The 20,848-nt window shown below is 36.6% G+C and overlaps 3 protein-coding genes across 6 annotated transcripts; 1 reads left to right on the top strand and 2 right to left on the bottom strand.

The window, feature by feature from the left end:
• Position 1: 1 nt before the first annotated feature.
• Positions 2 to 4,547, bottom strand: LOC123319920 (zinc finger and BTB domain-containing protein 14). 4 transcript variants are annotated; one of them, XM_044907004.1, is made up of 7 exons: positions 4,470 to 4,547; positions 2,685 to 2,967; positions 2,450 to 2,612; positions 2,210 to 2,393; positions 1,977 to 2,156; positions 1,646 to 1,926; positions 2 to 1,563 (listed from the first exon to the last, which is right to left on the bottom strand). In XM_044907004.1, the coding sequence occupies exons 2-7, from the start codon at positions 2,918 to 2,920 to the stop codon at positions 1,489 to 1,491; spliced, it is 1,119 nt and encodes a 372-aa protein (XP_044762939.1). In that variant the 5' UTR covers positions 2,921 to 2,967; positions 4,470 to 4,547; the 3' UTR covers positions 2 to 1,488. The 4 variants fall into 4 exon arrangements, with proteins under 4 accessions (XP_044762939.1, XP_044762938.1, XP_044762940.1 ...); XM_044907003.1 differs by lacking the exon at positions 4,470 to 4,547 and adding an exon at positions 4,164 to 4,307; XM_044907005.1 differs by lacking the exon at positions 4,470 to 4,547 and adding an exon at positions 4,062 to 4,279.
• Positions 4,548 to 5,520: 973 nt separating this feature from the next.
• LOC123319953 (mitochondrial import inner membrane translocase subunit Tim22) lies at positions 5,521 to 6,513 on the top strand. Its single transcript, XM_044907052.1, has 4 exons — positions 5,521 to 5,812; positions 5,869 to 6,050; positions 6,102 to 6,174; positions 6,281 to 6,513. Exons 1-4 carry the CDS (start codon positions 5,608 to 5,610, stop codon positions 6,364 to 6,366), a joined length of 546 nt encoding a protein of 181 aa, XP_044762987.1. The 5' UTR covers positions 5,521 to 5,607; the 3' UTR covers positions 6,367 to 6,513.
• Positions 6,514 to 12,470: 5,957 nt separating this feature from the next.
• LOC123319944 (parkin coregulated gene protein homolog) lies at positions 12,471 to 13,209 on the bottom strand. The gene has a single exon (XM_044907042.1). The coding sequence runs from the start codon at positions 13,207 to 13,209 to the stop codon at positions 12,484 to 12,486; it is 726 nt and encodes a 241-aa protein (XP_044762977.1). The 3' UTR covers positions 12,471 to 12,483.
• Positions 13,210 to 20,848: the final 7,639 nt, after the last annotated feature.

Here is a 20,848-nt window from a genome sequence, read left to right on the forward strand (position 1 = left end):
ATTTGATACTTTTATATTAAGACCGAATACTGTATACAATTATGTCTAATTTCACAATACTTAAGCTTTCTATTAAACTAGAAAAATATATTAAGATGGCACTTTACACATGATGTAGGTACTTGTTTGTACAACATAGTTTAAATCATTGGAGAAACGTTTTTTTTGGACACCGATCAATTAAATGTGAACAAGGGATTTTGGTACCTACTTAAATGATCTTCTTCAGACGAATAATTCTTTCCAAAGGTTGTTTGTTTCGAACCAAGACTGAAGATATTGTGTTTGTAAGAAAAAAATTCTAGATCTGAGAGGCACTTTAATTATCTCTTTTTTATGGCACTATTGATATTGTGGAAGGCTGTAAATAACTTAAACTCTCATTTAAACGAAAGCCGTGTGTTCCTTTTCGTATATTCTGTTTGCTTAATGAGTTTAATCGTTTGGACTAGAACTGATTCAGTGAATTCTACTACTTACGACTTAATTAGAGTACTATAATTCTGTTTACCTACGTTTTTTATCTCTATACATCATTTTATTAGAAAAAAATCACCCATAATTAGAGGTTCGAACATATCATACTGAAAATAGCTTTGGAAACCCGTAAGGGTGGTTTTAAATCGTTCTCGGGACACCGGAGAATGGGAAAAGTGAAAATATATCCTTACTTGCTCTGTACTTTGAACTAAAGTAAATTTTATGTCTTCAAAACCCCCAGGTTAGGAAAAACATAAAGATTTAGAGATTTCTGGAGTAATTGAATGAACGAAAAACATGCAACACATATTTACTACTACACTTTGGTGGGAACCTATTTACAAAGATTTTGGTATGACTTTTGCGTTAATTCCAATACTGCCTCAATTAAAAAATAATATCAGAAAAAACCCGAACAACTGTACTTGCTACAATTAAAAATCAGTCTCAATATCCGCGTAAAGGCCATCCTGAACCATTTCCGATCAGAACGACCCGCTGAGAATATAATAAATAAATAACAGGTAAAAAATCGAATAAATTACATGGCAAGATAAAATTACAAAAATATCAATAAAAATCAATGTGATGTAAACGTGAAAATAAATAACCCTAGTCTAAATGAAAACGTTCAATGGGATAATAAAAATAAATAAATAACCTTTCTGTTTCAACGTTATCGTGGAACTAGATTTCTTCAAACTCGAAATCTTTTTCGAACTATTCGAAGAAAAGTAGTCCACCGGCATCAGGAATGACTTTGTCGTTTCAAAGAATTTCCGGCCTGTATTGTTTATTGTCTTAATCGCTCATCTTGGTCTTCCTCTAACCACGAAAAAGTCGAAATAAAATATATTCTACTGTTCCATACCTCTTGTTCGTTAGGAAGATTAGGGTAAGTATACTCAATTAAGTACCGACACAACCTGAACACATAAAGAACCACTAAACGAGTTAGTTTTACAAAAATATCTCTCGAACACTCTCGACTTCCGGACAATACACTTTTTATCTGGATGCATTCAAAAACGACAAATCATTCCTAGGTTGCGCGTATTTATACAAAATCTGGGACCTAGCGACCTGGAAAGAGATCGGTTTATTTCAGTTTGGACACCCCCAGCTGGGATAACTTATAATGTACAATATGGTAAGGTGGACCTACTGGACTTGTATTACCGGGCGTTATGTGGTTCGGGTTCCCGGTGTACATGTTGGGGCTGTAGCCGGAACTGGGAAGATTGACATGCACCGCCCCAGAACAAGCCCTGCCCCTCTTACGTCTCGGCAATATCCCCTTTCTGGCCATGTAGAACCGTATCGTGGAGATCGGTATGCTGAACTGGTCGCTGACATTCTGGAAGGTTTGGCCCCTCGTTATGCACTCAGCAGCCCTTCTCAGTTCCTCATCTGTCCTCCTTATCCTCTTCGCAGAAGAACCTGAAACTGATAGACCCCAAAATATGATCGTTGCAGTTATCAAACTGAATATTTACCTGGAGTGCCATCGTAATGGCAAGATACGTTGGCCATGGCATTCATAGGAGTGGCTTTATCTTCCACACCAGTGTTGATAGTTCCTTCACCTTCAATAAATTCCGTATCTAAGATTTCTGATTCACCCTCGTAATAAGATTCCTCCACCTCCGGTTCTTCCTTAACGTTTTCGGTATCCTCTAAAATCAGATCTTTGATTTTTCAGGCCGGTCCTGACTCAAAATTCACTCACCTCTGATCTGCAACGCATCGTTGGAATCTGACTCGGAAGCCGATTGATTGCACTCCATCTCCTCTGTTTTTTCACTTTTTACGTTGTGCTCTTGACCGACAGCTTTGTCTGTCTCACTTCCCGGATTTGTACTTGATGCAGCCTGCGATGAAGCTGCCGCTACAGCTGCTGAAGCTCTGGCTAACTGGAATTCAAAGAAAACCTCAGAAAAAGTACGTCACTAACAAATATTCAGTCTACCTGTGTCTTGACGAAGTTTTGCTGCCCGAAGATTTGGTCGGAGCCACATAGGCCCCTTATTTGTAAGGCTTCCGCCGATTTCAACAGCGATGGAAGATCATCCTGAGATACATTAACCTCCCCTTTGTACATGAAGTCGATCAACGACTGCATCTCGTGAAATCTACAAAGAAATTCATATTCCATATTCCCAATTCACCGAAATCGATTGTTAATGTGAAAAAAGTCTCCTTACTTCATATCTTTCATGAAGATGATGGGGTGTTGGCAGGGGTTGTGCAGGAGCAGCTTTTCGAAGTAAGTTGAACAAGCCGACAGGACCACCTTGTGACATTTCAACATTTCGTTCTCACAAGCCAGGGTAACGTCGACAAAGTGCTCAGAGTTCAGGAGTTTAGGGAAGGCATTCTGTAGATTTGACTGGTAACTGTTCCATCTCACGCAAAACTGTTGTGGTGGTGACAATGCCATTTTACTGGGTTTTTGCTTCAAAGAATAAACATCAATATGGTCCAGAACTGTTGAAAAAAAAGGGCTTTAGTAGCTATTCTACAATAATCTCACAAGTCTCCTGAGAGTCGAAAAATCGATGTTGCTTCACGCAGTTTCAGTCCAAATTCAACTATAATAATTAAAATCACTCAGGTATGCTTCGCAAGCGTTCAATTAATTAGGAGAGATTGAAAATGCGTATACTTAAATGAAAACCGTCTAGATCTAGATGGAACAGCCAATTATTCAACTCAATTCGATACTAAAAAACTTGAGACTGAATTAATCAAATTTCTAAAATACAAACGCAATCGAATGTGATATTTATTCATAATTATTGCTCATTGAAATATGATTTCAAGGTCGGTAATTTTGTTAACATTAACAATCAACAATAACGCATTCTAACTAGAAATATTCACAAAATTAATTTCACGGTTGAAATGTGGATTTTTTCCTTTCAAACAACTTTCACCTTTTTTTTTGGAAGCGAGAAATTGGACATTTATGTTCGTATCGCAATTTTTTTTTATAAAAAGGCGTTTATATAATATTGTTTTAATCGCAGTAAATCATTTTTTGTATTGAAAATGAGGTGTCAACAAAGGAAACAACCCTTAAGGTACATATGTAGTGTGTAGTTCATATGTATGTAGTGAAATAATTAAATAGGGGTTGCAAAAAAAATTCATATGGTGGTTTAGAAAGAAAAATATTGTTCCTTGAAAAAGCTATTACTGATTGAGTGTGTGAAAGGGAATTTCCTTCTTCCCCATGTTTTTTTCACACTATGGTAACAGCTGATGATACCAAGGAAGGGAGCCCACCTTTAAACAAGTTAACATACCGCAACATAACCTAATATTGGAGGTGAACTTGATATTTAACAAAACGTGAAATTTAAATAGATATTTTGATATTATCAATGCAATGAGGTGAGTATATAATTAGTGAAGAGTTGAGAAACCAATTATCTTGTATTTACAGTTTCGAAATCTACCAACAAATACTATTTATTATTATTGGGGTGCATCAGAAGTAATTATATTAAGATAATATCAATCGTTCGAATAGGTAACGATAAACTAATTACATAAAAACTGTGCGCCATTTTGCTTACCCCTATTTAAGGAGAAAAAATATATCGTTAATCATAACTTCAATATTACGTCTGAAAATCATAAATATGAACAATTTTATATTGACAATTCTAGGACAATACCTTAACTGCCTCTTGGAAAGCACAAAAACGCACTGACTCAACTGCAAATGGTCAAAATCGATAAAAAACGTTAATGCAAAAGAAATCTCTTAAATAATTATATTGCTAGGTTGGAATTATCAAAGACATAAGTTAGCGACAAACGCAAGTCTAAGAACGTTGGATGAAAAGAATGTAAGGAGGGACGTAGGTCTGAGATAGGTTAAAACGTCGGCAAATATTTACTTGTTAATAAAGGGGATGAAATGCTAATTTTCGAGAACGAGGGGTTGGATTTCTAACAAAGTAAGTTCGGAAGGTACTTACTTGGGTCTCCAATGAAATTTCAGTTTTACTTAAAACACCAAAACTGTTTTTGTGATTGAACATGTAAACATTGTCTACAAAGATTATAATCTTTGATTGTCTATTTATTTAATATTTATATATAGTTCGACGCCATTGGTTCAGACCGGCGTGGTACACTGAAGTGTCTGTGCTGTGAGATATCCACAAAACGAAAACGAATAAATTCAAGTTATAATGAAATTATTCAGGTTTATAATTATTTTTAACGTTATATAGTTGACGTACGATCTGGGAGAACTGGTCTATAAATAAACTTGTTGTTTTAAACATTGCTTTTATAGTTTTGCAGAATTATGAGCGAGAGTGTACATTTAGTATTGGGGGAAGTAGGGTTGATTTGCATAATATAAGGGTGTTATTTATTGATGTATGCCTGATTGTTTAACTTCTACGAAAGTCTAATTTAAACTTTTCCACCCCTAGTTACTCAGACAAAAAATCAATAAGATGGAGGTTGCGCATTTTTACAAGTTACAAGAATATGTTTCAATTCACAAAACTCATTCATATTTGATAAGAAAAATCAAGTATAAGTCCCTCAAATCGAATTGATTTACAAAACACTTCAGTATACATCCAATATATAAGCTAGTGCGAAATAAATAATCGAAAAATATCACGAAAATTTCATACTTGGAAATTGGAAAAACTGTATGTTTTTCATATTGCGCAATCAATTTTTCTAGAATTTTTATTATATGGGTAACAACTCTTTACTGTGGTAATAACTGGGATAATGAATGAAGCGAAATTTGAGTTAATTTATTACTTTGAAGGGATGAAAAAAATGAGAACTTCATTTTACAATTTTTACTGAGTTTTCGAAAAAATTGTAATGGTGAATGAATTCGAAAGAAATATGTTATTGTTTTAATTATCATTAATGAATAAAAATAAATATTAAAAGGAAATGGATTTTTTTTAAAAATAAATTAAGACCATAACCAAAGAGTAACAATCAGCTGATCTGTTGAGTTTTTCTATGCCGTTGGCCGTTTGCTCGTTGTCCATAACCTCAAAAAACGTTCCTAACCTAATAAATGTAAACAACCTGTCATGTTGAAGAAATCTAATTTCTGAATCTGAACTCAATAAAATGAACATGGAAAGAAAACGGGAATTATCACCTGATGAATGGTCTTATTTGACAAAATATTTCGTCGGAAACAATTATAGGTTCAGAGAGAATATCATCATACCAAGAACATTAGGTCCAGTACAGATAAAAACCAATGAAGAGAAAATGATGGAAGCTTTCCTGGAGAGCTGTCCATTCAAATCGATGATGAGTTGTGTAATAGGTCTGTAGGATTTCGCCCCATTAGTTTTTTCCTTATTATTCCGTTACTTCCTTCAGGTTATGGTTTGGGTGCCGTCATAGGTCTATTCTCATCTAGTGTCGGCCCCAGCGCCACAGAAGTGGAAAATCAGACTGCTCGCCAAGTCTTTAGAGAAATGAAAACCACCACCTTGAGTTATGCCAAGAATTTCGCCCTTATTGGAGCTCTATTTTCAGCTGTGGAATGTAGTATAGAATCGGTAGGCTGTTTCAAATGATTTTAAAGGATACATGAATTAAGTTTTTTCCAGATGAGGGGTAAGTCTGATTGGAAAAATGGTACATATGCTGGTGGAGTAACTGGGGGTCTGATCGGTTTAAGAGGTTTGTTCAATTTTATAAGTATTATTTGAAGTTGATGTGTTAAAGTGAGACTGATGATTCAGATTATGATTTTGACGAAAACAAGTAACTCTGCTGTATTTTTTAGCTGGTGTAAAAGCAGGTGTCATTGGAGCTGCTGGATTTGCGGCTTTCTCAACTGCTATTGACTACTACATGCACTCAAGATTCTAACCAGGGGATGTAGAATTTGTGAAGAAAGTGATGTATGATTTTATTTCAAATTCAGCGTTTACTCTTGTTTGTAATGATAAACATAGAATTCTGATTTGAAATTGCCCAGTATGAAGATGTAAATAAAGTGGACTTGACTTAGCTGTATATGTTTCTTTAATATTTTGAGGTCGCTCATTACAAATCTGAGCTTATTTTCATTAGCATTACCCAATTCATTTCCCAAAATATAGTCTAATCTAATAGAACTTAATTCTGATAACTTGATTTTTTTCTCTTAGAATGAAAAATCCACAGTCTTAATGTGAAGTGCTGTATATGTTTCCTGAACATTTTTGATTCCTAATCCGAGCTTATTTTTGATAAAAAACAAAATTCTCCCTGCTTTTGCACAATATATTTCCATTGAACCCCCTGAACTTTTACCTCTGCCTCTTTTAGACCCTGCGCCTGATAACAGCAACCGACATACATAGTCTAGTATGATGTGTTGCCAGTATCATGGCGCTCTTTTGCAAATCCTCAGTTTTTTGTGATGAACATCCAAGTTTTCCATTTCGAAATGCCATATACAATCTGTTTTCTGAATATCTCGAAGTCGCTAGGTCAAAAGCATACGATGGGGTGTGTTACTGTCTATCTATACTAGGTACTTAACATAAATCCCACACTTACTAAAAAAGTTATTGGATTATGCTTGAAATTTTACACGTGTTCTCCGTGGTGAAAATACTCAAAACTAATGGTTTTTTCATATAGATGCGGTGCAAATTACATTGCTAGAATAATTGAAAACACCATTGAAAGTATTCACCTTATGCCGAAGCAATACATTATCACAAATTGCCTGAATCGTCGATGCAGTTTCGAATAGGTAATTTTCGTGCAATTATTATTGCTGTCAATAATTATAGATTCGAAACGAAATAGAAATTTCAGTGAGTAAAGTTCATGTTTTCAACTTTAAAAGAATTTTTTTCGAGGAGAGTTCTTTGGTATGAAATAACGATACAAGGTACGTCCTGCACTATTGAAAGTAAGTGAAATAATATATAGTATTTTTTATGGGAAATAGGGTAGATGACACGCTGAATCTATTGCGAGCAATTTCGAAAGCCTATCTCCTTTCATTTAGATTTTCATCTTGGAAATGGAATTTTTCAAAAATTGCAAATTTCAATCAGCGATATCTCCTGTTATATTCATCTGATCTAATTGGGATTTCCGGTTCTATAATCAGCGTTGCCTAGGCTTCAACCCTAGCACAAAAAATCGATTTCGAAAATTTCGATTTTTTGGGTCAAAAATGAGCAAGGGGTTAGACCCCCCTAAAATGACCTATTTGCTACTCTGTCTAAAAATCAGGATGTTCTAGTACTGTCTTAGGATATGGAGTGAATAGAATTTGTTCTGAAGATTCTAGAAAACCAAACAGTTGATGATTCAATCGAGAATTGCACTCCAGAGAGCTCTTCGAAGTCAACTCGAAAATGAAAAGTGGAAAAACAAAAAAAATTATTTTCTCCTGAACAAGGCCAGATATTTGGAATTTTGGTATGAAAATATAGGTTTTCGATCACGCTGAATCTATTGCGAGCAATTTCGAAAGCCTATCTCCCTTCGTTTAGATTTTCATCTTGAAAATGGAATTTTTCAAAAATTGCATATTTCAATCTGCGATATCTCCTGTTATATTCATCTGATCCAATTGGGATTTCCGGTTCTATAATCAGCGTTGCCTAGGCTTCTACCCCAGCACAAAAAATCGATTTCGAAAATATTGATTTTTTGGGTCAAAAATGAGCAAGGGGTTAGACCCCCCTAAAATGACCTATTTGCTACTCTGTCTAAAAATCAGGGTGTTCTAGTACTGTCTTAGGATATGGAGTGAATAGAATTTGTTCTGAAGATTCTAGAAAACCAAACAGTTGATGATTCAATCGAGAATTGCACTCCAGAGAGCTCTTCGAAGTCAACTCGAAAATGAAAAGTGGAAAAACAAAAAAAATTATTTTCTCCTAAACAAGGCCAGATATTTGAAATTTTGGTATGAAAATATAGGTTTTCGAACACGCTGAATCTATTGCGAGCAATTTCGAAAGTCTATCTCCCTTCGTTTAGATTTTCATCTTGGAAATGGCATTTTTCAAAAATTAAGAATTTCACTTGAGAATTCCGAGAGACCGAAAGACCGAAGACCGAACGGTGATACCGAAATGGATGAAATTCTCAGATTTATTACTTGAAAAGTTTCTCTTTCAGAATCTGTATCACATTTAGATCTACGATAATTTCCCTGGAAGAAAAACTACTGGCAAGTTGACCTTCGAAAAATTCCCAAAAAGATGGAGTCAGTTAAAACTTCCTCAAGACCGAACGGTTGCGCCGAGGTGGATGAAATCTCGAGATTTATCACTAGAAGAGTTGCTCTTTCAGAAAATGTATCACATTCAGATCTACGATTGTTTTACTGGGAGATACGAAAAATTCCTGTCGGATAATTAGGCCTAACTAACGGAAATTCAAATCATCACCTGCATTCAAAATCACAGTAGTGGATAGCAACCATTCATAGATGGCGCCTCAAAGTGGTCATGACGCGTTAGACCCGACCGTGGTGGTGGTATCAGAGTGGTATAAAATCTGTAGAATGTGATATTATGATAAGCACTAGATGAAGAGGTGCTACACCTAAATTGATATACAGTGCACCAGTAGGGCACGAGCCCTCATAGCTTCTGTAGAGATAGATACACAGGGTAGCTTGTGTATACAATTTCCAGGGTTTTCCTCGAACTTTCTTGGTCTTCGACCATCCAGATTCTTCTGAGAGATTCATTCATTGGATTCAATGTTGAACCTTTCCCAGCATTTTTCTAGGTAATCATCATGCAGATACACAAAAGTGATTCGTCTCTTTTGAAAAAATCATAGCTACACCTGACAAGTGCCCCATTTTTCGAGTTTTGAGAAGATTCACAAAAACGATTGCATCGTCGATGCAGCTGTGGTGGAAGCCAACTGGTCAATTCCCAATTCAAGACCCCGATCATCCACCTCCTACCAAACCTGGTGACCGGTTGTTGCAAGGCTACTACCATCGCACACTTAACAGTAATTACAGATCATAATACTGAATGATCCAAACATTCAGACGTTTGTCGGACACTCATGGGGGGACCAGGTCAGAAATAACGACCAAGAAACAGCGGAGTTGGCCGTGAACGACGACGTTCAACTGTCAAGTCAAGACAGTCTAGGCTCCTTAGTCTTCAGCCTTCTTCAGTTCGCGTTGTTGCTCGGGGTTATCCTTTGGGAGATGAACTGTGGTGATTTTGGCGCGTAATAGCCGTTTCTTGGTAGTCCTGAGGGAGGAGAGGATTATATATATATAGAGGAGACGTGAGTACAGATTCAACCATCAGTTTGCTGCTAGCTATAGGGTTTGAGAGAGAGTTCTTGATTTTTGAGTTAAAAAGTTCGAAGCCAGTAGCTAAGCAAAAAATAAATGAAGAAGATGCCCTTGTATTTTGTTTAGTTGGAAAAATTGACGCAATTTCTTGAGGAAACTGTCTCCTATTCTCCACAACGTATCAAAATACACAAAAACTCACCACCTGACAGAGTACTACTTGTTTCTATTCAGTTTTTACCAAGTCCCAGCTTCGAAAGTTTAAGAAATTGAATTTTTTTCAACTATTACTCAAAATTTTCAAGCTTTGAGGAAAATTTTCACACATTTTAGGCAGGGAAACAGAATGTAACCAAATTTTAAAAAATTAGCAATACGAAAGCTAATGTTGAACACAAATTTCAAAATTGCAGCCCTTGAAAACACATTGGGTACATTGTTCGACACCTAAACAAGTCATGAAAGTATTTTTTCAAACTTCTTATGCATGGGTTTCCTGGTCCATATAATAATATCGAAACAATCCAAAAGTATTTCCTTTATTTAAGACTTGATTCCAAAACATTGGGATCTTTCATCAGAATCTTTGGATCACCCTAAATATATGTAACTGGAATATCAAGTTAAAAATGAAGAAGAAGAGCCCTACTTTCATATAACTCAAAATATCCCATTGAAGGAAGATAATACATGATGAATGGTATAAAAAACAGTGGCATTCATGCAATACATCCCGAATAAACAAATTCAGCATATAGAACAGATACTTGTTTGTTTTCCCGGTATCCAATTTAAAAAATCCAACTGCATTAATAGCAGATTCATGATAAAATTCTTCCCAGAATATCGCCAGAGACGAGCTTGGTTCTTCTCAGAAGTATACGCGTGTTGTTCAAAACTCCCTATATCATTCGAAATTCATAAAGCAATTTCCATTCGTTTTCGATTTGGAAAAAGCGTACAACTTTCCCACAATTCCTGTTATTTTAATTATCTACACTATACATTCGTTTTAAGAGCATGTTCGGCATGCTATTGTAATGGATAAACCTGCTTTATTGATGCATTTTGAAGTTATGAGCAAACATCGGTTACAAGGCGTTTCGGTAACTTTGAAAATTCGAATTCCAAATCATGACTGAAGTTTTTTTTTACTGTCTGTACTAGAAAACAAGTATGAAGCATCATATTCACCTTCGTAGGTGAGTGAATAATTGATCTATAGCTAGCTGGAAACAGAAAAGAACTTGACATCTAACTATTCACAGTTCACCTTGTATAATAGCTATGAGGAAGAAAAGTGAACTTTTCAATTTTATCAAGGCATACGAGAAACAATCAATTGTGACCTCAATTGATTTCCGAAGAAAATAGTGGGATATTGGATGATGTAATGTGAAATTCCGATACATATAAGATACAATGATTCTGCTGTTACTTCGGTTGTAGCAAACTTTTGGCAAACTTGTTGTTATATGACAACATATCCGAATTCTTATGGATATGTCTGACTCTGGCTGGTTTAACACTTCAATTTTTCCTTTAAATTTTCCTTCATATCATGATTGATTGAGGAATCATACCATAGTATCCAATTTCTTGTTGTCCCACCTTATAACATGATTCCTTATGTGTGATAAATTTCCACGTGTTATCAGAGTAGGTAATCGAACAAATTTCATTACACGTTGGGGTATCCATCTTGCCAGATAACAATTTATTGCCCTGCTGAAGGATTTACTAGCAACATATCCATAATGACAACATAAACATGGAAATCCAGACTTAGATCGCGTAACAGCAGAGGGCAATAGCCGAGTTTTTTATTCCAATGGTACTAATGGTAGCCTCTTGCTTCTGAAATCGCTAGAGGACATATATGTGGTTGAAAAAATTTTTTGTTCTTCTATAAGTGACCCAAAACACTTGTTGAGAGGTGAGTCTGCATGAGGATTTTGTTCTCTGAGTAATTTGGTGCCTGAAATGCTTCGTTTTCAAGCTACAGGACGTTTAATTTATATAAAAAAAATAATTCCTCGATATTCTTTAAACTGATTGGGATATTTGAACGAGATTTTACGAACCCACCCTGTATACAGACTGAGTCTTCGACTTGCACATGTACATACTTTCTTCCTTTACCATTTCTTCTTAATCGCCTCGGTTTAAAAGATACAGGCTGTTTAAAAACCATGAAAAAAGTAATTTTTAGTTCTATCTAACAAACGGTTTTATCGAATGAGATGATTTTATATCACCCACGTCTTCCAGTTTTCTCATTATGGCCAATATGTACCATAAAAATACCAAAAATTTAAAGAACCCAACTCTTGAAACTAAGTTGGACGCTATCTAATGAATATTTGAATGTTTAGTGAAATAAAAGTATTCTTCATATTTTCTCGTATAATGCGCCATTTTCGAGTAATTTGATGTTCAAAAATTTGGAAGTATTTGTGAAATTTGAAAAATTGGGTACTGATGTTGTTTTTTTTTGTTCATATCGATAAAGTAAGAACAATGAATTTGAGAAACTAGGCTGAAGGAGCAAGGTCTATGGCCATGGCTTTCCATCTATCCATTGAAAAAATCAATCCTGTCGAAAATGGTTCGAATGGCAGGATTTGAGGACAAAGAAATAGCAGTAAAACATCGCAAACCATGTTTTATTCTCAAAAAATACTAACTCTCTAATAAATCTGCATTCAGTTCAACAAACAAGACTCATACGTGGGCACCAAGTACTTTATATTGATGAAAGCATCCTCACCACCAGTCTTCTCCATGAGCTCCAAGGTTTCGTTGATCAAATCCGCAATATTCTCCCCTCTAGTCTTGGTATAATCGATCTCATCCCCGCTGTTTACGTTGCAATTCTTGAACATGTTCAAAATGGGCAGCAGCTGTCTGTAATAGGGCACCAGGGCCTCCCCTACCTGATCGTTGGTCTTCAGGAGATGCTGCAGCACCTTCAGCGTGATGCAGATCACCTCCCTGTTCCTGGTGTTAAAGGCGTTCTTGATCGGTATTATAAGTTGGGGGATGCATGGGAAAGTCTTGTTACCACCGAAGGTTAACATGTCGTGAACAGCCTGCCTCGCGAACACCTTGTAGGGATGCTCCGTCTCCGTGAGCCCCTCGAAGAACATCGGGAGGTAAAAATGGAAGTCCAGCTTGGCGATATCAGTCTTCCAGGATATCCCTTTGGTCTCTAGAGCTACTGGGAAATCCCCACGATGGTAACGGTACCTGAAGAGGCTCTTAACAGGCGGACGCTCTCGGAAGGCGTGACAGCTGGGGGGTTGGGACACCTTGCATCCCTTCTGAAGGGTTTGGACGGAAAACGGTGGCACGATCCTTTTCACTGGGCTTTTGGGGGCTATGGGAAGTGATTTCCTCAAGGTTGATCTGAATTCTTTCCCGCAAACCATCTCAGGAGGACACACGTTCCACTGTGAGTATTTCTGTAGGGTGGTTATCGATTTAACATGAAGGTTGTTATGGTTTTTTGGTGGAGGCTTGCGCATCACCTTGGGAACCATTGCTTGTTTATGGTTCAACTTGGAATCTCGAAGAATCGAAAATAAACTATATCAAAAGTATCAAGCCATGATAGAATCAAATAAACCAGTAATATTTGAGATGTTTCAGAGGTTTTCGTAGATACAAACATGCACCAAACAGTTAATTGCCATTTCTAATTATTTCAACCATAAATTATTCACACAATTCGAATTTTCTTGTACATTCCCTTCGAAGGTGCCTGAAAGTTAGGAAAATCTTAAAACTTAACTTCGTAAATGAATATACAACAAGCTAGCGTCATCCCTATCAACCAGAAAATAATAGATAACTGCACTGATTCTAGACTCAGTTTAACGACTTTAACGTTATGTTCTTTGTCGATTTTATGACTATATTTGGAATAAATCCACGTCAGTATACCATTATCAGCCATCCTGCCCAATTTACCGTTCAAAACTCTAGTGAGAGGAGAACCTTTTCGTAAAAAATTACCAAGGGGCATACACAACACTGGGGTGTCCAATTTCCTCAATGAAACCCTGTTGTTTTCGTCTAAAAAATGGATGATTTGGAAGGAATACATTTTTTCCAGGATCAACTGAGCCGTACTTCCGTCTATGTAACCAAGGAACATGGTTGTTTCCTTGTGGTGTTTCTCAAAGTATCGCAGTATTTCGGGTTCTTGAAAATATTGCCATGAACTCTTCGAGGATCTCACTGTATATCCTTTCTTCATCACATCTTCGAAAGTATGTACTTCCGGGTCAAATTTCATCCCAGTCAATAGGAACATGAATTTGGTGTTGAAGAAAAGATTCATTAGAAATGTGGCTAGAAGGAGCGTTCCCAACAGGATGAATTCGTAACTTCTGGATGGTGCTAAAGTTTGAGGTTGTTGTAGGAAATATTGCCAGAACATAATGAGCCCTTCTTTGATGTCTCCCTTTAGTTTTATGATCCGAGTGATGAGGTATTGGGCTACTGAAATGGCTATTGCAGAAAGGAGCCAAAGAAACCAAGTAGCCTTGGTGAATATCTCAAAGGCATACTTCCATCTTGGTACTTCTTGTGCAGACTGCACGACCCATACAAACGAATCGAAAAACATGAAGTGTGTAAAGTCGAACTTTTCGAAATCAATTGGATATAAACCACTGAACAAATCACAGGTATCGTTTTTGAAGAAACTATCCATCAAGCTTGTTAAGTCACCAGTGGGAAATTTGAACAATTTGAACTCTGCTTCAACCTTCAGTGAACTCAATAATGCTTCCCATATTTCTTTTTCTATACCTTTCTTCGCATCACCTTCAGGCATGACATAGGGGGGACTGACAAATAAGCAAAATTTCAGGACCTTTTTAGTAGCATTCAACTGCCCAACTTGCTTGAAATTGTAGGAACATTCACTGGGTGAAATTCTTCGAGCATCATTTGTTGCAATCCCACGACTTTCGAAGATATTGCCATGGTCAATTTCCGTCTTGATGAAGATGATGTTGTTGTGGTATTCTGGAGGAAATTGGGAAAGAACCAAAGAAGTCCAAGCTTCACCTATGAATACGTATTTAATATAGATGCTGCGCCCAAATGATTTCAGTAGGACTGGTATTTCGTCCTCGTCAATTTTTTGTAAATCGGTAACATATACACCTGGTGTTTGAGGAACACTAATCGAATTTTTAATATCCTCAAATGTCAATATCACCGCAGGATAATCCAATTTCAGTTCGGAATTAACAATGACAGCGTAGTCTTGAGGTACTGTAAGGTTTTTCAGGAGAAAATTGATACAAAATATCACGTTTAAAGGTACTGAAGACATCACTGCGAACATGAATTAGATCTGAAACTTGTGAACTGAAATCTGGGAAGAGTGTCTCCACCATTTATTTATCCAAAACCTACTTAGGGATGTCTAAATTAATCTTTTTTATTTATGTTTCCACCATTAATACTGAGTGGGAACTAGGTTCAGAGTATGTTTTTAGAGAAGCTTTCGATCATTAAGATCATCATAACTTTATCCATTTGTACCTAAAGGTTTTTTACGTACCAAACTCTTGCCTTATAGATAGAATTCTCATAATATGCATTCATTTACTGTAACAATTTCGTTCACCTCATCATTTTACATGCCATAAGAATATCTTCTTATGGTTTCTTACATTTGTTATTCTCTTTGGTATTCTGGCATACTGTATCAAGTGAATTTATTTCGAATTTTTCTACAAAAAACAATCTTCACAAAGATGTGTATAAACAAGGGCAATTTTTTTATTAGATGTAGCTTCACTGCGTGTAAAAATTCTGTATGTGTATACTGATGTATTAAGTTAGGTGTATACATAATAGGTCCTTTCGTTTGAATAAAAATTGTAGCACTTTTCTACACTCGATGATATTCGTTTGCTGACTGAATTTACATCAGTGTAAAGGAGGTGTAGTTTATCTACATCTCCTTTTGATAATGTGTAGATAAACTATACTTCCTCTACACTGGTGTAAAACAAATCGAATGTAGAAAAGTGCTACACTATTTATTCAAACGAAAGGACCTACAGTTGAATGATTGAAGATTGCTTTAGAGAGATGAGACATGTTCAATACAATTCATACAGAAATATGGAATTATCAGATGTCTTTTCAATTTAATTTCTGTCAGTTTTTTGCTTTCAAGGGAAAAAAATCAAAAATGTCGATCTCGACTTCAACTTTACTGAATTATTGTTTAATTTTTTCTTTTAACAAATGATTATAGTATTTAATTTACATTTCAATTTCTTCTGCTCAAGATGTTAAGAAATATCCGTGAAGATTCTTCTGTTTTCCCCAAGAAAATGCGAGGGCTATTTTAAAACTTCATTTTCTCATAAATGAAGGCACAACAAGCAAGCATGATCCCTATCAACCAGAAAATAATAGATAACTGCACTGATTCTAGACTCAGTTTAACAACATTAACGCTCTGTTCTCTGTCGATTTTATGACTATATTTGGAATAAATCCACGTCAGTATACCATTATCAGCCATCCTGTCCAGTTTATCGTTCAAAACTCCAGTAAGCGGAGACCCTTTTCGTAAAAAACCACCCAGGGGTAGATACAACAATGGGGAATCCAACTTCCTCAACGAAACCCTGTTGTTTTTGTCCACAAATTGTATAAACTGGAAAGAAAACATTTTTTCCAGATACAACTGAGCTGTCTTCCCGTCTATATTATCCAGAGACATGCTTGTTTCCTTGTGGTGTTTCTCGAGGTACTGTAGTATTTCCGGCTCTTGAAAGTACTGCCAAGCATCCTTCGAAGATCTAACTGTGTATCCTTTCTTCATCACATCTTCAAAAGTGTGTACTTCCGGGTCGTATTTCATCCCAGTCAATAAGAACATGAATTTGGTGTTGTAGAAAAGATTCATAAGAAATGTGGCAAAAAGGAGAGTTCCCAGCAGGATGAATTCATAACTTCTGGATGGTGTTAAAGTTTGAGATTGTTGTAGGAAATATTGCCAGAACATAATAAGACCTTCTTTGATATCTCCCCTTTGTTTTATGCTGCGAGTGATGAGGTATTGGGCTACTGAAATGGCTATTGCAGAAATAAGCCAAAGAGACCAAGTAGCCTTGGTGAATATCTCAAAGGCATATTTCCATCTTGGTACTTCTTGTGCAGACTGCACGACCCATACCAAGGAATCGAAAAACATCAAGTGCGTAAAGTCGAACTGATCCAAATCGAATGGATATAAAGCACTGAACAAATCACATGTATCGTTTTTCAATAAATTATCCACCAAACCTGTGAAATCATCAGTGGGAAATTTGAACAATTTGAATTCTGCCTCAGCTTTCAGTGAACTCAATAACACTTCCCATATTTCTTTCTCTATACCTCTCTTCGCAGAGCCTTCGGGCATGACATAGGGAGGACTGACAAAAAAGCAAAATTTTAGGACCTTTTCAGTAGCATTCAACCTTTCAACTTGCTTGAAATTGTAGGAACATTCACTGGGTGAAATTCCTCGAGCATCATTTGTTGCAATTCCACGACTTTCGAAGATATTGCCATGGTCAATTTCTGTCTTGATAAAGATGATGTTGTTGTGATATTCTGGTGGAAATTGGGAAAGAACCAAAGAAGCCCAAGCCTCACCTATGAATACGTATTTAATATCGATGCTGCGCCCAAATAATTTGAGTAAAACTGGTATTTCATCCACGTCAATTTTTTCTAAATCAGTAACATACACACCGGGTGTTTGAGGAACACGTACCGAATTTTTAATATCCTCAAATGTCAATATCACCGAGGGATAATCTAGCTTCAGTTCGGAATTAACAATGACAGCGTAGCTTTGAGGGACTGTAAGGTTTTTCAGGAGAAAATTGATACAGAATATCACGTTTGAAGGTACTGAAGACATCATTGCTAACATGCATTAGATCTGAAAGTTGTTAACTGAAATCTGGGAAGAGGGTCTCCACCATTTATTTATCCAAAACCCACTTAGGTATGTCTACATTAAACTTCTTTTATTTTCATTTTCCTCCACCATCAATATTGAGTGGAACCTAGTTTCAGAGTATGCAATTAGAGAAGCATTTGATCATCATAACTTTATCCATTTGTTACAAAAGGGTTTTTACATGCCACCTCTTGGCTGCTAGATGAAAGAAAGTAATAATCCTCATAAAGACATTCATGAACTGAACAGTTGGGTTCACCTTATCATTAAAAACATTTTGCCTTCTATTTCTAAGATTCATATTTAATTTTGAGTTTGTAGGACTGTGGTAAACGATTAAGAGCATAAAACGAAGGTATATATGGGTAAAACAAACTATTCCACCTTGCAATAAATTTTATTGACAGTTATTCGAATCAAATTCAAATCTTCAGTTCATAGTAGAACTGCAACGAAGCTATCACCATGCCTAAAATCCACAAACCAAAAGCAAGTTGTACAGAATGCAAGGACAATTTCCTAATACGAACAACACGTCCCTTGTCTATCTTATGAGTCGCATATTTCGATGTTATAAGTGAAAAAATCCCAGTTTCCTTCAACCTACCCAGTTTATCGTTGATAACATCTGTTAAGGGGGAGGCCCTTCTCAGTATAGAAACAAAAGGGAGGGTAACAACAGGCTTTTCCAGCATCCTCAGGGTAGGCCTGTTGTCCTCGTCCAAGAAATTCCTCAACTGGTAATTGAACATCCTCTTGAGGAACAAACTGGACATATTATCCTCGGTGATGTTCAGGATCAACGTGGATTCTTGAAAGTGTTTCTCGAAATACTTCAGGATTCTTGGCTCGTGAAAAAAATTCATTGAGGTCCTGGAAAATTTCAGGGTATACTCGTTTTCCATTATTTCCTCGAAACTGTCCACGGTGTCTTCGTATTTCAAGCCGGTGAGAAGAAATGCGAACCTGCTGTCGTAGAAGAGGTTCATCCAGCAGGTTGTCAGCAAGATGGTGCATAGCAGGATGGTTTCTGATGCGCTGGAAGGTTTTAGACGCTGAGACTGCTCAAGGAAATGCCTGTAAATGATAACCAGACCATCCGTCAGCCTTGCCCTTTGATTCTTCACTTTCTCCATGAAAAACTTAGTGATAGATAGAGCTATCGCTGATAAAAACCATAAAAGCCAAGTGTTCCTGGAGTATATCTCCAGGGCATACTTCCATCTTGGTATTTCCTTCGGAGTTCTTAAGACCCAATGGGTGGAATCGAAGAAATATGCGTGGGTGAAGTCGAAGTAGCCTTTGATTGGGTACATCCCGCTGAACACGTCACAAGAACCATTAGAGAATATTTCGTCGAAAAAATGCTCAGCACTGTCTTTGGGAAAAATGAACGTTCTATATGTCGCTGTTATGTTCAGGGAATCGAAAATTATCACCCAAGTATCCACTTCGATACCCCCAAGCTTACTCTTTTCGAATATAACATAAGGCTCCCCTACAAACAGACATAAACCAAGGGTTTTCCTACCCCAAACCAACTTAGGCTTTTTGAAGGTAACATGAGTGAAATTCTTAGCGCAATCTCCAGTCTTATCCCTTGCTCCACTTCCACTGTAGATACCGCCATCAATTGAATTTATTAAAATCGAGTTAGCAAGGAAATCAGTCGATTTTTCTTGTACCATCAGTGACGTCGAATTCTCACTGGAAAAAACATACTTGGTGTGGCTGCTGTACCCGAAATGCCTCCTCAAATTCAACACGTCCCTAACTCCGATACCGCTGGAATTCACTATGTAAACTGTGGGAACCTGAAGAAGATGCTCTAAGTGGTCGAAACTGGTGAGGTTGATGCGAACCGATGGAAAATCGAAGTTCGCATCGGAGTCCACAACTGCCGCGTAATTTCCATCCAGGGTGTGATTTTTGACGAAGAAGTTGATGCATATTATGCTGGATGTTGAGTATATCGCACTTATCATACTGACTATTGTGGGTCTTACGAATGATGTGCAATATCGATGATGGACTAATTACGTGGGAGTCTTTCATTTCACGCAATTGGTGCTGATAGGGATCTTTAATCATTTAACAACATTCATGTACTAGTTGCAACAACGAGGGACCAATTTGGAGGGAAAAAAATGGTTCTATTATTTTAATTTTAGGTTTTGTTGGATGGTGTTTGTCGTATCTCATTCCGATAATGTTTCAGTGGTGTTTTAGATGTCACTTTAGCTACACTATACTTCATGAGTCAAGTCACATCATATATGTATCCATTATACAGGGTGAGTCTTTGATTCGTACAAATGTTTCAACAGTAGATTCTTGAGGTCAAAAAAACACTTTTTTCCTATACCATTTTTTTCAATTCAGCCCTGATAAAAAGATATAGCCATTTCAAGTTTTCTTAATGAGCTGTGCCACCCCTGGAAAAACAAAATTCCCTACAGATTAACAAGCTAAATCTGTGACACCACACATCTGTGGGTCTTTTGAACAGAGTTGCATTCAGCCAAAGTATCCAATTTTTCGAATTTCCCAGATACTTTTTGAACATCAAATTACTCGAAAACGGCGCATTATACGAGAAAATATGAAGAATACTTTCATTTTATAAAACGTTCAAATAATCATTAGGTAGCCTCCAACTTAGTTTCAAGAGTTCTTTGAATTTTTGGTATTTTTATGATACCCAATGGTCATTATGAGAAAACTGGGTGATATCTTGTGTTCGAGAAAGATTCATCAAATGAAGGAAAAACTATATTCCGAAATTCATTTCATTCGATAAAACCGTTTGTGAGATAAAGCTAAAAAAACATTTTTTATGGTTTTTCAACAGCCTGTATCTTTCAAACCGAGCCGATTCGGAAAAAAATGGTAAAGGAAAAAAGTGTTTCTTTTGATCCTAAGAATCTACTGTTAAAATTTTTGTACCAGTCCAAGACTCCCCTGTATAGGGTGTCCCATGATTAATTGGAATAATTTTGGACATAGGTTCAAAACCCCAAAATAAATCGAAAAGTTCCCATGGAGGCATGCCTGGAAATGCTTCGTTGAAGAGCTAC

The sequence above is a fragment of the Coccinella septempunctata genome, chromosome 9, assembly GCF_907165205.1.
Source record: "Coccinella septempunctata chromosome 9, icCocSept1.1, whole genome shotgun sequence".
Taxonomy (NCBI): Eukaryota; Metazoa; Arthropoda; class Insecta; order Coleoptera; family Coccinellidae; genus Coccinella; species Coccinella septempunctata.

Coding starts and splice junctions, on each gene's coding strand:
- LOC123319953 (XM_044907052.1), top strand. CDS start 5,608: ATGAACATGGAAAGAAAACGGGAATTATCACCTGATGAATGGTCTTAT. Junction 6,051..6,101: donor TGGAATGTAGTATAGAATCG/GTAGGCTGTTTC, acceptor AGTTTTTTCCAG/ATGAGGGGTAAGTCTGATTG. Junction 6,175..6,280: donor GGGTCTGATCGGTTTAAGAG/GTTTGTTCAATT, acceptor TGTATTTTTTAG/CTGGTGTAAAAGCAGGTGTC.
- LOC123319944 (XM_044907042.1), bottom strand. CDS start 13,209: ATGGTTTGCGGGAAAGAATTCAGATCAACCTTGAGGAAATCACTTCCC.
- LOC123319920 (XM_044907004.1), bottom strand. CDS start 2,920: ATGGCATTGTCACCACCACAACAGTTTTGCGTGAGATGGAACAGTTAC. Junction 2,613..2,684: donor ATCTTCATGAAAGATATGAA/GTAAGGAGACTT, acceptor ATTTCTTTGTAG/ATTTCACGAGATGCAGTCGT. Junction 2,157..2,209: donor CGATGCGTTGCAGATCAGAG/GTGAGTGAATTT, acceptor ATCTGATTTTAG/AGGATACCGAAAACGTTAAG.